Below are 16,636 nucleotides of genomic sequence, written 5' to 3'. Positions count from 1 at the left end.
TTAATGTACTAATTAAACTTAGCTACCACGTAAATTTTTATCAAATTTCAGACAACTAATTATACCGCTTAATTCGGCTATTTTGATCAAACGGGACTATTTTGTATTTCATTTACATTTCATAATGTAATATATATATATATATATATATATATATATATATATATATATATATATATATATATATATATATATAATGGAAAATGTACATGAACAGCAACATATATGAACATTAAATTAATATTATATGTTTTTTTTACGTAGAATCACATATATGAACAGCAACACATAATTAGCACACAGCATATATTAACAAACAGCAGCACTAGAGTGACGACCGTCACTTGTGCAAGCATTGCCGCCCGTCAATGGGCCTGTTAACACAACAACTCAAATAACAACATACGACAACCACATAAATTTCAGTTTTCGGAGCAATTTAACACAACAACCACAAAACTTAAATTTCTAATTTCCAACAACAATTAACACAAGCAGTTGCAATAACATAAATCCCTAATCCCCAACATACAAGGTTTCGTAAGCTTCATTATAGGAAGAGAACCCCACTCTTACCTTAATCACTTTGAAGCAATTTGTTGGGTCTCCGATTTGGCACCATGGATGGGAGTCTCTAAACTTGTTCCTCTTGGCTTGCCTCCTTCTCTTCAAACTTTGTTTTCTCCAAATGACAATACTACACTTCATATCTCTAAAACCCTAATTTTATTATTTCAATTGGGCTAAGTTAACACTTCCTCTTCACAACCAATTTTAGGCCCAATAAGATGAATAACTCCAATTAAATCAAAATATCGCTTTTATTAATATTCCAACAATATAATAAATTCCGACTTGTAAATAATATTATTCTTAATATTATTCTTCGACCGTCCGACTAAAATCCGACTTTTAACTTAATAAATTCAAATACGCTTCTTAAAATAACACCGACAATCCAAATTCGACCAATATATCATATTTCCGGTCTAATCTTAATTACTCAGAAAATTCCCAAAATTTCAAATATTATTGAAATAATATTTCTAATACTGAAAATATCAAAACTCTTGATTAAATATCGATCCGCTATCCCGAACTAATACCGACTAAATCGTCTCAAACTACGAAAACTTCACTAAACACTCCGAACGTCTAGATTAAGCGAATAATCGAGTTTCCGGGCGTTGCATCTCAAGGCAAGAAGGAAATTAATGTGAAATGGGTATGTAAAGTGAAGTGTAATCCCAAAGGAGAAGTGACTTGACACAAGGCAAGGCCTGTGGCGAAAGGATTTCTTCAAAAAGAAGGAATTGACTTTGATGAAGTATTTGCACCTGTTGCCAGGATCGAAACAATTAGGTTAGTTGTTGGTGTAGCAAAAATAAACAGTTGGCACATATGTCATATGGACGTGAAATGCGCATTCCTAAATAGACCCTTAGACGAAGAAGTCTATGTTGCACAACCAATTGGGTTTGTGAATCATGGCAAAGAGATAAAGGTATACAGACTTCATAAGGCTCTGTATGGATTGAAACAAGCTCCAAGAGCTTGGAATAAGAAGATATATGGTTTCCTAAGGGAGAAGGAATTTGTGAAGTGCACAACTGAGCATGGAGTATATGTAAGAAGAAACAATAGTGAATTGCTTATACTACGCCTCCATGTCGATGATTTGTTAATAACAGGTAGCTGCAAGAAAGAGATTGAAGACTTCAAAAGTGATCTCAGTAAGGAATTCGAAATGTCAGATCTGGGCGACATGTCATATTTCCTTGGTATCGAATTCTACAAGAGTAGAAGAAGCTTGATGATGCATAAAAAAGGATATGCAAGTGAAATTCTCAAGAGATTTGAGATGGAAGAATGCAATTCGACTTCGACACCTGCTGAAACAAGACTGCAACTATCAAAGAACCCAGATGAAGATAATGTCGATCCAACCCAATATAGAAGACTTATTAGGTCACTAAGATACCTTTGTCACACAAGGCCTGATTTAGCATACAATGTAGGTATGGTAAGTAGATTCATGCAGAAACTAAAGGTATCACACCTAGAAGCGACGAAGAGGATATTGAGGTATCTAAAAGGAACTCTCAACTATGGCATTTTATTTCCTGCAGTTGATAAAGGAAAAGAATGAAATTTAGTTTGGTACACTGATTCGGGTTGGTGTAGTGATGGTGAGGATCGAAAATCCACAGCAGGTTATGTGTTTATGATAGGTGGTGCACCAATTGCTTGGAATTCGAGAAAGGAACCAGTAGTGGCATTATCATCGTGCAAAGTAAAGTACATAACTGCTTCTCTTTGTGCATGTCAAGCAACATAGATGGTGAACTTGGTCAAAGTAAGCACATCGAAATGAGGTTCCATTATCTTCGAGAGCAGGTAGCTAAAGGGAAGATGGACGTGGAACACTGCAGAACTGAGAATCAGATTGCAGATATCATGACAAAGGGAGTGTTGCTCGAAGTGTTCAGAAGACTAAGGGCTATGATGAACATAGATAGCCTAGACACAATGAATTAGGTGGTGTGTTAAATTATAATTCCTTGTGCCGAAAATATTTGATTTTGTTTAGAAATGTGGAAACAGTTTGTTACACACAGATTTATTTTAGATTTAAAATAGATTTGATTTGATTTAGTTCTAAAATAGGTATTTTGGGCTATTATAGTTTTGGACTTTGACTTAGGAAGCAAGATAACTTAAATCTATAAATAGGGAGTAACCCTCATTATTTTGTAATCAAGTCAAAAGGTTGTATTCACAAAATTTGCAGTTGCAAGTGAATAACAATGTTTTCCACAATTTGTGGGCAGAGAGTTACTCTGCAGAAACCCTAATCTCTTTTCTTCTTTAAATTTATGTTCTCTTTTCATTGCTATCGTGTGGTGATAACAATCTTGTTCATCAAGATTGATAGAAATTCATCATAGATTTTGGTGGATTTCCAACAAGGACTAGATGGATCTCCTCTATAAGAAGAGATATGATTTCTTTTGTCGGAATGCGAACCGATGCAGCGTCTTCAACTGCAGCACCAACATTGCGATGCACGTCCATTGAAGCTTATTATGATGTTATCATTATTGGTGGAAAGTTAACAAAGATTAGAATGGTTGTGGTGGCGCAACGAGTAAGACTTGGTGAATTTTGTGGAAATTAGCAAGAATCAGAAATCGATTTCCCTATATTGTGCCATAATTCATGTGAAAAATAGGAGATTGATTACGTAAAGGTAAGGAGTTATTCTGGTGCGGTGGTATGAGTGTAATGAGATCCAAGAGATTTAAATTTTTTAAATGAATGAAATGATATCTGTTGCGGCGCATAACAGGACTTATATACGAAACACAATTAAAATCGCTAGGGTTTGGCCCGATGTGAGGTGCGGAACATCGTCCAATTATCTAAAAGTTGACTTTATGGGTTTGTTGATTTTCATGATTTTCTAAGTTTGTCAATTTTTGAAGTTTTTCTAAACTTCTTCATGATAGCTTATAGGATTCGTGTGAAAGCAAGATCAACATGTGAACTGAATTTTGAATTTTTGGTTGTTGTTGACTTTTTATGATAAAAGGGAGATGATAATTGTTGAACAGAATTTTCAAAGTTTGTTGATGATGAATTTAATTTATGTTCTTTGGTATTTAATTTATGCTTTCAAAATGAAAGAAGTAACATGATGAACTTTTATATATTTTAACTAATAAATTAACAAGTTTCATATCCTTTAGAAACTATTTATTAATTTTGTATAGTTTATTAAGTTTGTATATTTAAAGAGTAAATTGGAGAAAATTACTATTTTAATGGCTAAATAAATAGTTTATTTATTTCTAATATAAATTTTACGTAGGCACAAGTAAATTTAAAAGTTCTTGAAAAAGAAAATATCTAACTAGCACTATTGTTATTCAATAGATAATGATACAAAAAACACATAAATCACTACCCAAAGTTGCTTTTTACACCCTTAAGAAGACAGTAAAAGTTGAGTTATTTTCAATAATCAGTTGTGAATGGTTTGTATTTCTTTAGATCAAGCACAATACTTGCCACTGATCCAACAATAGCCACAACTGATACTACAAAACATATAACACTTAAAGTTTGCATACAAATCCATTTATAACTCCATTTTGGAATCTTCTTCTGTGTGATATACATCTCCACTGGAAAATAAACTGTTAAAGGCCAAAATCCAACTGCTCCAAGTAATCCCAAAACATCATTGAAGAAAGGAATCAACATTGATATAACTGTTGTCGTGATCACAAATATAGTCCTCCAAATTAATCGAAATAGGTTTAGATTGTAAGGACGAAAACCCGGAATTGTAAGTATGTATTCCTTGTTTATTTTAGGCCATCTTTTTATCATTATTTTCTCGATGAAAGCAAATAAGGGTTGCGCGTAAACTTGGTATGCTCCCACGAGATGAATTACGATAGCGGCATTAGCAATATTAATGAGCCAATATGGATTATAGAAACCAAATCCGGTGAGTAAGTTTCCTGGTGATGTGTCTCCAAATGCAGCATAGCCCATGCCGCCGCAAAGCATGTAGAATAACGTCGTCACGCCTATACTTATCTTTGTGGCTTGCTTCATTGTTTTTACCTCAGAAGGTGGACTTTTTATGGTATCCTATGGAATTAGATTCAATATATGCAAATTAGTAATTAGTTAGACCATAGAAATACTCGAAAAAATCGACACGTACTCCTTAACCATAGTACCTGAATTTCGATGAGAATTTGAGAATACGAATACGCGAAAGCTATGTTGCCAAGAGCTTGGAAAACTCCCCATACTTTTTGGGCTTCTGTCACCGTTCCAATGCTTACTCCTGTGAGACTGCCTTTGAAGGAACCATTTTCTGTTACAAAACAAAATCAGTTTAAGGATATTGTTTTTTTTTTCTGCTAAGAAATAGTGTCATGAAATGAAACATATGTAACCTGCAACTTTGGCAATTGCAAGACCAAGGCCAATTAAGGAATAGGTGAAAGACATGATTGCTGCAAGAATTGAGAGCCACCACATTTTATGAAAATCTGGAATTTGAGAAAAGAAAATTTGGATTACTCCAAAACTGATCATGTATGGATTGCTTGAAATGTGACATGGGTCTTTTCCTCCTGAGGAATGGAAACAGTCAGACCTTTTTATTGCCCTGTCTCAGACAAAACCAATTAAAACAAACACATTAACCATAATCAAACTAGACATTCTTCTTAATAATACAAATAAAGCTCAATACTTGTGCAAATTTTCATATATTACATTTTTTATCTTTATATTAGTTATTTTATTTATTGATTTACTTAAGTAGCCTTGGACCATGAGTAAAAAAAAAACATAGCCTTGGACCACTGGCTCTGGCAGACCCTAAATAAATATTGTCAATAAATAAATGCAGCTCAAGAAAAACTGTATATTATCATTTATTATTTTTTTAATGACTAGCTAAAGAAAAATTGTAAATCATCATTAATTATTTTTTAAAGACTAGCTAAAGAAAAATTCCAAATCATCATTAATTATTTTTTCATGACTAACTAAAGAAAATTGTAAATCATCATTATTTAATTTTTAATGACTAGCTAAAGAAAAATTAGTTTTCAAATAATGTAAAATATTTTTTTTATTAACAATAAACAAATTTCATTTATCTTAATTTATTTTTGAATTATTTTAATTTAAAAAGTTTACATTCAAAAAATGCATATGCCATTGCCATATTTGGTCCAAAAGATTGAAGTCTATCCAAATCTGATTTCTATATATGTAAAACTAATATCATGCTTATCTAAAAATACATACATTTACTTCTTATTTGTCAATTTCTAGATCTACCTTTTAAATTCTAAATATTAAAATATAAAAGATATGTTAAGTTTTGTGACTTACATCATACTAATGGAAGCAGCAATAGTGTATCCTATTGCAGTTCCATAAAGATTGGTGTACTGAACTATCCCACAAAGGGTGTCATTGAAACCACCTGCAAAATCATATACATATTTTTGTTAAATATTACATTATCAATATCTCATGCAATACAACACAATCATTCCATTCTAAAGTTATAATGTTACCGAGAATTGTGTGAACTGCTTCCATGAAAGTATAGTTTCTTTTTCCGTAATGAGGATCTCCTATTCGATAACATTCGGCTAGGAGTGATGAAGTATACCAAGTGATGAGACTGAAGAAAATCATAACTGAAGGACCAATTACCCAACCCAATTGAGCTATGGCCCATGCTAACGACAACACTCCTGATCCTACAACTGCTGTTATTATATGCGAACTTGTTGTCCAAACCGTTCCTGTCACATTTTTTTATATATTCATCAAAATGAAAACCTATGACTCTATGATCATCATATCATATATATAGTGTAATTGAATTAATTTGTGGTACCTGTTCGTTTAAGACGGTCGTCATCGTCGAACAATTTGGAGTCCTTGTGTGTAGGAACAGCAGCTTCTATAGAGTATGCTTCTTTCTCCTCCATTGTGAAACTCTAGAGAGTGTTTGTTTTTCTGAGTGTTTAATTTGACACGAGGTTTATGAAAGAGATAGAGACAAAATGAAGATACAATAATTGAGAGAAAGATTATTCGGTAGTGAAAATGACCTTAATGTCGTTTTGTTTGTGCTGTCAATTGGACTGCATTTTCACTCTCCCAGATCTGAGAACAGAGCAACAAAGAAACACAGAGGTTTTTACAACTATGTCATGTGCGGTGTGATATTCTGATTCATCACAATATTTGTTGTGATGGGATATAGTTAAAACAAATTAAAAATATTTGTCATTGATTTTATTAAAATAAAAAAATGTTGAAATAATCGCGGAGCCAAGAATTTCAAGTTGGGCAAAAATTTTACACTATTGATTATTTGTTTTAATTTTTATATTTTATTTTTACTAATTTTATCCCTGATTTTATTTAAAAATCGGGTATTAAATTGGGAGAGTACAAAAGAAAATAGAGGTTGAACCCAGGTACTCACTGGGCCTTGGAACCGCCCCTGAAAGTAATATTAAAAAAAAAATTATCTGTTGGTGGAGGCTTGGGTCTAAAGAGTGTGTTCCTCTTAAGGTTTTGAATTTCAATCCTACTAGGTGCTAACAATTTTTGTATTGGACAATCCATACAAAGTTTTGTTCTGGTTTTAAATGGATCCCACTAATAGACGGTAGGATTGGTCCTCTTGAATTAATCGGTCACAAGACCGAATACGAAGATTTCAAAACACTGATTCATGTTGAATCCAAGTGAAACAAATGAAAATGATATTATACTAACAAAAATGTGTTTGAATGAATAAAAAGAAAATGAAGATAGTAGAAACTAGTTGCGTGCAAGTTTACTCACTGATATCCAGAAGCAGGTTTCTCTGTTCTTTGGCTCTCCACAAATTCAATGAAGTGTATATTAGTGTTCACTTCATTTATAGGTAACTAACAGCTGGCTTACCATTCGGTCATATTCGGCGTGCTAGAGACACTACATTTGAATGGACTCAACTAAAATTATACTTCTCTTAAATCTCAACCATTGAAAAATAAAATAATAGAGAGAATTTAGAATATGAAAAATGGACCGATAGAATTTTTAATGGTTGAGATTGTGATTGGAGACCAATCCACTTGACTGAATTCAATTCTCGATAACTAGCATCACTATCTTAGTTGACATTATCAATTACTTAAATACTAATATGCTAGTATCAAATATAATTAAAAAAAACCCAAATGAAGTTGTAAATATCGTGAAATATGCTTGCTATCAGTGTGTTTGTGCTCTGTCTATTGGATACCTTATCTCTTGCTATAACGTCTTTTATATAATCCATGCTTCCAACCCTTAGGTCATAATGATCTGCCTCTTCGTTTTCCACATTTAAATGTTTAAGTTAACGTCTGTCGTTGCCATAATTGTCGACGATCATGATCTATAATAGCTCCTTCATGAACTTCGTAACCTCCATGCGACCCTAAGACTACCTCTAAACTATTATGTTGGGCTATCAACCCGAATATCCTGGCATCTATCAGAGGAAGATGTCTTGGTCCTACACGACCATGGCATATAGTTGTCAAACTGACTTTCGGTTAAGGTCATTCATGCACTTCTGGATTCATCAACTTGGCTAAGATATTTTTCGGGATGTACATAAGCCTTCGAGCACAATTCCTGAAAGAATGAAGTATTCAGACAAAAAATCCTAGAATACACAATGTTCTTGGAGATTTCGTCTCATCTCGGCCTTAGTCCGTTTAGAGATCGCCCTTAAGCCTCGGCTTGGTGACGTGTGATGTCGAGTTGAGTCTGTAATGATTATAAATATCCTAAAAGATTTCTTCCCTCTCGTCGCCATGATAACTTTTTATAGCGAACCCAATGCCATTATTACCCTAAAACATTTATGTTTTGTCTAGTTGTTAGCAAACTCTTATTAGATAAAACTCTCGCTCTTCCTTTTTTTTGTCCTTACTCTTGAACTTCTTGTCATTTTCTTGAAGTTGCTTTTGAATGGTTTTAATACATGAATGCGACGACCTGGGCAACGTACCGATTTCTCGAAATGCCCAAGAGAGGAAAGAGCTTTGGAATTCATGCATGAAAGAGTGCAAAGATCACTTGGGGCGAGCTGAGTTTGAGCAGATTGTTAAGAAAGTTTATGATGATATTTTGTCACCTTTAAGCGAAATTGATTCGGAATCTTCATCATCGTCTGGTTCCTTAGAAATAGTGATGGAGATGATTAGATTATTTATTGACCATGAAGTTTTAAGCCATGATCCAAGCACAATCGACGTCAAATATATTTCCAAAATTTGATCGGAGAAGAAGATCTCTTTATCGGTAACGAAGACGACGTCATACTGGAACCCTGTATTCAAGGTGAACATGTCTGTATAACTTGACCCTGACGAGTCTCGGACGATTATTTTCTTTTAAATTGGTGTGATTGAGGATTTTAAAATTCAAATCTCTTTCACCAATTTTGAGTTTGGCCTTCTAAAAGCCCTAAATATCGCGCCAACTCAACTTCGCCCTAATAGTTAGGGTTTTATAAAAGCTTTTGAAATTGTATGTGAGGCTGTGGGAAAAACTCTTATCCTAGGTTCGATTTTCTCATTCTTTGAGCTTAAAGATGCCGACAAGGGAGGATGAATATCCCTTAACTGACTTCCAAGAAAAAAAATCTTCAGGTCTATATAACCAACTATAAAGGTTTCAAAGATAAATTTCTCCGTATAAGATAGGTGGGAACAGATGTCTCCAAGTGATGTATGTGTTGGACGATAACCATCGTTTTCCTATTAATTGGACTAATAGCCTGATACTTATGTCCGAGTTCAATTATGATAAATTAGATGCTCTGGAGGTCTGAATTTTGGCCATTTTAAACGCTTTTCGTATGATAAAGGTCTGGAATTTAATGGGTAAGGCTGACATAATGGTGTGGCTCAAGGTTGCCACAATGCAGTCCATGGTGGAAAGGCCTAGTGGTGTTGTTGTGACGAAAATGAGGACAATTGTATATGATGAGGAGTTAGCAATGGTTGGTCTTGTGATAGTGGCATAGAGGTCACCCGAGCTATAACATCTCTTTAAAGAGAATTCATGTGTATGAAAATCCTTCATAGAAAAACTAAAAGAGTTGAATTCAACATAAAATATCATTATCAATGGTAAATTTTCTTTAAAAAACAAAAATTTTAATTAACTTTGGTGCATGTAAGACATTGTATAAGGTTTGGTATGATGATGACTTCGTTGTCAATGTACGAGTGATCATCAAGAGGAGCCAAGATAAAGTATGCAGCACATCTTGAATGTCAGTTGATGCGTATGATAGTTAGGCCTTAGTTTTTGTTGCGGTTGCACAATATGAGCCTGCTGAGTCTTAGACTCAAGAATTCCCTGATGGTGATAACAAAGAGACCCACCAATTTGGTGTTGTTGGGTATGGACACGGTGGCATGGCCCAAGGTTTCCATAGCTCAGTCCATGGTAGAAAGTGTAACGCCCTAAAATCCCGACCCGTTGTTTATAAAAAGATAAACAAATAATTTTGCAAACATCGGTGTTACACATACTAAACATACAACTTCAACCAACATATATTAATATAAAATAGCAACTGAACTCAAATGTCAATCATACTTAAATTTGTCTTAATAACACAAAGTACTTGATTAATTAAATAATCCAAATAGAAACTCAAAGAAACACTAAAACTCATACCTAGTGTTATAGATAAGAGCTTCGACAAAATTAGATAACATGAAAAACAATAAATAAATGAAGAGGCCTCAACGCCATCCTACAGCTCAAGTAAAAGCTACTCCTCTACCTGGGTATTTGTATCCCAAGAGAATACAGACACCACAAACACTCAAAATATGTTAGAGGTGCAAAAGATAACAAGGGTAGCATATTCAAATCCAATCATTAAACACATAACTCATACACAACAACAATAACCAATTAACCATGCTAATAAGTATGCAATGTGATACCAATTTTAGACATCTGAGTTGTGTTGAAGATTTTGTCCACTAACCAATGGTTCCCCATCGATATCTAACAAAGCAATGCAGATATACATGACAAATAAAATTGAATATTCACATCAAAGCATAAATCCTTGTCAGTTATCACAGCATCGATTATCACCTCATTTATGATTTAGTACCACTAGTATGGGTACAAAAATTAATTAAAAAATATACAGTAAAAGGATCATAATATTCAATACTGATTATTATTCTTAATTGCAACCTAGGAATAATTTCACCACTTATGAAATCACGATCCCATTGAGAACCTCCCACAGCCGTTTACATACAAAAAGAGGCAATAGATTTTATGACGTGTGTATTCAATTCTCTAAGCTGAAAGGTTTGTACTTTTGCAGGTCAATCCAGACACCAACCAATGAGCCAAGACCAGCCACGATAGAAACTATGAGGCAGAAAGCACTCATTATTTCCAGACAAATCCATTTCCTACTCCATTTTGGGATCTTCTTCTGTAGGATATACATCTCCACAGGAAAGTAAACAGTTAAAGGCCAAAATCCCAATGCTCCAATCACTCCCAAAACGTCATTGAAAAAAGGAATCAACATTGCAATCAATGTGGCGACGATAACAAAAATTGACCGCCAAACTAACATAAATATGTTTTGATTGTAGACAGGCAAACCGGGAATTTTAACTTTGAACTCTTTGTCAATTTTGGGCCACTTTTTTCCTGCCTCTTTCTCGATAAAGGCAAAGAGGGGTTGGGCATACACTTGGTATGCTCCGAAAAGGTGAACTACAATAGCAGCGTTAGCCATATCCACAACAATATATGCTTTCAAGACACCAAATCCGGCGAGCAGGTTACCTGGTGCAGCGTCTCCAAATGCAGCATAGCCCATGCAGCCACAGAGTATATAAAATGTTGTGGTTACTGCAATACTTAGCTTTGCAGCCTTCTTCATTGCTTTTCTTTCGGATGGTGGAGATCTGATGGTGTCCTGTGTATTCATATTAAACATTAATTAGTTTGAATAAAGCTTCTTATACATTTGTATACTTACGTCCCTACACACCAAAGTATGTGCTGAAATAGTTGTGCAAAAAACGAGATGTAATCAGCTGTAGGTAGAAATAAAAACCTTTTATATGTGAAGGGATCTGCGTGTGTAGCAGAAGTAAGTATTATAAAGGGGTACGTTGAAGTCTCACGAACTTTGACATGGTAAAATTTTGTGCTAGAATCATTCTATAGATATAGATATTACTAAAACTTAACATGACTTGGCATATGATGTTATTGTTTCTTAAAGGTGTACCTGAATTTCCAGGAGAACAAAAGAATATGAATAGGCAAAGGCGATATTTCCAAGACCTTGGAAAACCCCCCATACTTTTTGGGCCGGGGTCACTGTCCCGATGCTTATTCCTGTGAGGCTACCCATGATAGTACCCGTTTCTATATTGGACAAAATAAGCGAAAATATAAGAACCACCGTTATTTATAGCTGAATTACAAAAATCTATCATGATACAAAATTCAACTACTTCAACCCTTGAACTTATAAACTGTATAGGTTTTTTTGCAAGTGATCAGATAGGTTCGGTAATGCATTAGGCATGTCACACACTTTAAACCATAAGAGATTTTCTGCAGTGAACCCATAACTCAAGGGGTACCGATAAAACAACAGCCAACAAATAAGTGAAAACTTGTATCAAAAAATTGAAGTAGGTATATAACCTGCAACTTTGGAAATTCCAAGGGCGAGAGCAATTGTAGAATAGAAGAACGACATGACCGCTGCAACTATTGAGAGCCACCACGTGTTATGAAAATCTGGAATTTGAGAAAAGAAAAGTTGTGCCACACCAAAAGCGATCATGTATGCGTTGCCCGAAATGTGACACGGGTCTTCTCCATGAGAGGAATGGACACAGTAAGACTTTCTGATTTCCCTGTCAACAAAAACACCCGCCGACGTCAAACAACACAAATCATTCAATGAAATACAACTACCGTGCATGTCAGTTATGTGGAACAATTTAATACATGCCATAGTAAAAGACAACTGCCATCAACAGAATTAATATAATCTAGCTTGATTGATTGGAATACATTGAAGTGTGATTTAAATTGATCTGTAAATAAATTTCCACATTGGAAATTACTTTAAACATACATTCAAATTGGTTTGATGTTAATAAGTATATTTTGTTAACTTTACTAAAAATTGTCAAAATGGCTTGATCAATGTGAACAAAATTAAAATCCATTTGAATCTTACTGAACACAGCATTAGAGAAAAAAAAATTTTGAAATTCATCTTATTTCATTTTTATAAATTTGTAATTATACTATTTACAAATCAAAACAATTTCTAATCTTCGTGATTTCAAAGACATAATATGGCTTAACTCACATCATGCTCAAGGCAGCCGCAATATTGTATCCTATTGCACTTCCGAAAAGATTCAAGTACTGAACTATCCCACAAATCTTAACACTGGGCCCGCCTGCAAAACACATTATAATGCATATTATGGTGTGCATCTCATTTATATGTACGGTCATTATGTTTCGAGAGTGTGTGTGTGTGTGTGTGTCTTTGTGTGTGAATATGATGGTTAAATATACACAAAAATGTTAACTCGCGTGACATTTAAGAAAATCTATATATGCCCGGTTTCTAAAATAAATTGTCATATGCCATTCGCATAATAATGTGTAATGAGTTACCAAGAATATTTTGAACTGCATCCATGAAAGTATAGTTTCTCTTTCCAAATTCGGTGTCGCCACAACGATAACAATCAGCGAGAAATGATGAAGTATACAGAGTGATGATACTGAAAAAGATCATGGTTGCAGGACCAGCAATCCAACCCATCTGAGCTATGGACCAGGCTAAGGAGAGCACTCCAGATCCTATCACACCTGTTATTATGTGGGAGCATGTAGTCCAAACAGTTCCTGACTCATATTAAAGACATCAAATATCACATTAATCATCCAATCAAGGAAACAAAGGTAATGTACAACAAAGTATATAATGTACATTAACGTATACCTGTTCGTTTAACACGGCCATCATCGTCATAGCATTTGGAGTCAGTTTGTAACGGTGTGTCATCTATGGCGTCCTCGATGTTACCAGTATCGCCACGGTAGCTAAGGTTTGTTCTGGAAATGTTTTCTACCATCTTTTACGGATCTACAGCAGGATAACTATAAGTGAGAAATCATTATCAAAATAAAAATCTTATTTTGTCCGCTCCAACTACTGAATGCATTCACAAACCACAAACAAAGGATAAAATGCATAAATGAAAGAGGCTGGCTCAATTAAATACATTAAGTAAGCTGTCTGATATTGGAATAGATTGGTTATCGGGTGAAAAAAATAAATTTCTCAGAGCTTGATTAATTTTTTAAGAAATGGGAAAGTTCAAGTTAAAAATCCACAGTGGCAAAAATTTTGGCATAGCTTACACAATATTTTCTTCTGAAACAGATTTTTAGTGTATATTTAGTTTAGTTTTTATATGAACCAAAAGCAATTCTAGAGGTGTAGAATTTATTTTGAACTGATTTTGAGGTGTTTGGTTCTCCTAAAGTAAAATTGATTTTGCCTCCAGAATTGATTATACTTGAAGCTATAATTTGTATCTTTTGAGTTTAAATGTGATTTTTACATCGAAATTGTTGTTCAACTCACTTCTACATGAACTTATCCAAACATAAATCATTTTACCTTCAACTTACTTTTAGCTACAATCAATTTTACAAAATCAATTAATTCAAAATCAATACTTTTGTCACCGCAGAACCAAACACACTTAATCAAAATTTTGAATGGGGTCCACTCACATTGGGATTTAATTTCACTCTCAAGTGAGGACAAATAGTTCACCTCTTTTATTTTTCAGGATAAATGTTGACCCTTGGACACACTATTTCTACCAAAAAAGAAATTTGCTGTATGTATTCCCTCCATCATAAATATTTACCCAATAAAATTATATCTACCAAGTTTAACCCTCTATATTTTTTTTAAAACTGTTGATACTTTTGTCATTTACAAGCTTTATTTACTAATCAAATTCTAAATCTATAACAAATCATAAGTGTTTTAAAATATCAACTCTTAATGTCTTTACCTTAAGGAGCCAAATCCCTTATATAAAAGATCATCCCATACAAAAAACAAAACCCTGTTGCAAATCCCAACCCACTAACTAAATAGTAAATACATACATGTCCAAAATAATAGGCAACGAAGAGAAACATAGCATCTCCAACATCTGGTTGTTACTACAGTGAAACATGCAAGGAAGGTTCTTTTTATATTCTTACAATAAGAATCAATTCTTAATAAAAAAATCTCCACAGTTAACAACGTGTGGATAACTTGTTTGTTAGACTCCTTTTAAGCTTTTCAAATAGTTACCTTGAGTGAAAAATTACTAAAAGTCTAAAAATCACTTGTCTTAGTACTAGTAGATCCTTAAAAAAAAGGTTAATATTCTTAATATTCAGTATTCACCTTTGAGGATATACTATCTACAAAACAGAACTTTTCAAAACGTCACACTAATTAGCCAGGCCATAAAGAAACTGAAATCTAATGGCTCACTAAAATTATAAACCAAACTAAATTAACAAACTAGGTTCAGATCAGTCGGACACTATGTAGCACTGACACCTCTAAAAAATGATGTGCTCGAGTCGGACACCGACCCCGACACTTGTGATGTGATTATGTTTAATTTCATATTTTTTCAAATTATTACCAGTGTCGTCGTGTAACTGTAGATGTCGTGTTCGGGGTGTCTATGACTCACACCAAATTCAACTACTATTCATAAGAATGAAATATGGTTTGACTCAATAGCATTCAAAAATCAGAACCACCAACAAGTTAAACCTCAGAATTCCCTAAATTGAAATGAAAACAAAAACTAGGTTAAAAGTGGTAATCGATGAACAAGTAGCAAAAACAGAGTGTGTAGTACCTGGCAGCTAGCGGTGGCTGGTGAGAAACGAAAATATGCCGCAAAAAAGCTCAACGGAGAGGATTTGGTTCCTAATCTCTCTTTAAATTTTCAATCTCAGAGTGCGAGATTCTGATATAGCAAATTGCAAAATCATTTAAGAATGAGAATATAATAATCAGAACAATTCCAGTGAAACTCAACACAATCAAAATCAAATATCAACATCAACATCAAGAATATAAAAATATTATCATTATTACAATCAACGCAATAAACTAGAAGTACAAAAAAAACGCATCCAATTCACAAGAATCTAAGACTGAAAATAGAGTCAGTGGTCAAAATTGAAAGAGAATAATAATAGTTAATATTATTATCCAAGAACTAGAAACTTTACCGGAAAATTTTCGTTGTATTGATTTGAATGAATCTATCTCGGCCTCAGGAACCTCTCCGACGACCTCACCAGCCACCGCCGTGTGAAGTCGGTGGTCCAATTAGGCGTCTGTAACTGAAACCACTTCCGCTTCAATTCAAAGTTGAACGCGCTTGTTACTTTCATTCATTTTTATACCCAGAAGTGAAATCATAATTTATCGTTTTTTTTTTGTTTTGGTAGGAGATTTTGTCAATTATTTTATGAGAAATGTTAACCACGTGCTTACTCTTTAAAAGATTAAAGTGGTAAATTTTTAAAAATATATATATTTAATACATTGAAAATGCACAGCACAACACACTAAAAATTAAAATATTAACTTTTGTAAAATATATTTTTTTTATTTAATATATTTAAACAGGGCCCTGATTGGCATTAGTTAACAATACCTTTATTTTATTACTCTCTCTATATTTGGCTTATTTGAAGAAAACAAATATGCTACAATAATAGATCTCAACTATGTTTTTTTATCTAATAATTTAGGCTAAATTATAGTTTTGGTCCTCTTATTTTTGTCAATTCACGAAATCAATCCCCCTCTTTATTTTTTAAACAGTTTTGGTCCCCCATGTCCATTTTTCATTCAAAAAACACTGTTGTATACTATTTTTTAGATACGTAGGAT

The 16,636-nt window shown here is 33.8% G+C and overlaps 2 protein-coding genes across 3 annotated transcripts; both read right to left on the bottom strand.

Annotated features, from left to right (window-relative positions):
• Positions 1-3,940: 3,940 nt before the first annotated feature.
• LOC131661088 (amino acid permease 2-like) lies at positions 3,941-7,478 on the bottom strand. 2 transcript variants are annotated; one of them, XM_058930500.1, is made up of 8 exons: positions 7,408-7,478; positions 6,663-6,717; positions 6,446-6,567; positions 6,117-6,350; positions 5,929-6,022; positions 4,977-5,191; positions 4,755-4,894; positions 3,941-4,662 (listed from the first exon to the last, which is right to left on the bottom strand). In XM_058930500.1, the coding sequence occupies exons 3-8, from the start codon at positions 6,537-6,539 to the stop codon at positions 4,018-4,020; spliced, it is 1,422 nt and encodes a 473-aa protein (XP_058786483.1). In that variant the 5' UTR covers positions 6,540-6,567; positions 6,663-6,717; positions 7,408-7,478; the 3' UTR covers positions 3,941-4,017. The 2 variants fall into 2 exon arrangements, with proteins under 2 accessions (XP_058786483.1, XP_058786484.1); XM_058930501.1 differs by lacking the exon at positions 7,408-7,478 and having other exon boundaries at positions 6,663-7,401.
• On the bottom strand, positions 6,663-16,170 carry LOC131661087 (amino acid permease 4-like). Its single transcript, XM_058930499.1, has 9 exons — positions 15,967-16,170; positions 15,588-15,698; positions 13,643-13,786; positions 13,312-13,545; positions 12,995-13,088; positions 12,316-12,530; positions 11,891-12,030; positions 7,408-11,572; positions 6,663-6,717 (listed from the first exon to the last, which is right to left on the bottom strand). Exons 3-8 carry the CDS (start codon positions 13,773-13,775, stop codon positions 10,928-10,930), a joined length of 1,461 nt encoding a protein of 486 aa, XP_058786482.1. The 5' UTR covers positions 13,776-13,786; positions 15,588-15,698; positions 15,967-16,170; the 3' UTR covers positions 6,663-6,717; positions 7,408-10,927.
• Positions 16,171-16,636: the final 466 nt, after the last annotated feature.

The sequence above is a fragment of the Vicia villosa genome, linkage group LG3 (genome assembly GCF_029867415.1).
Source record: "Vicia villosa cultivar HV-30 ecotype Madison, WI linkage group LG3, Vvil1.0, whole genome shotgun sequence".
In the NCBI taxonomy this organism is placed as follows: Eukaryota; Viridiplantae; Streptophyta; class Magnoliopsida; order Fabales; family Fabaceae; genus Vicia; species Vicia villosa.
This window is presented reverse-complemented; position numbering and strand designations above follow the sequence as displayed.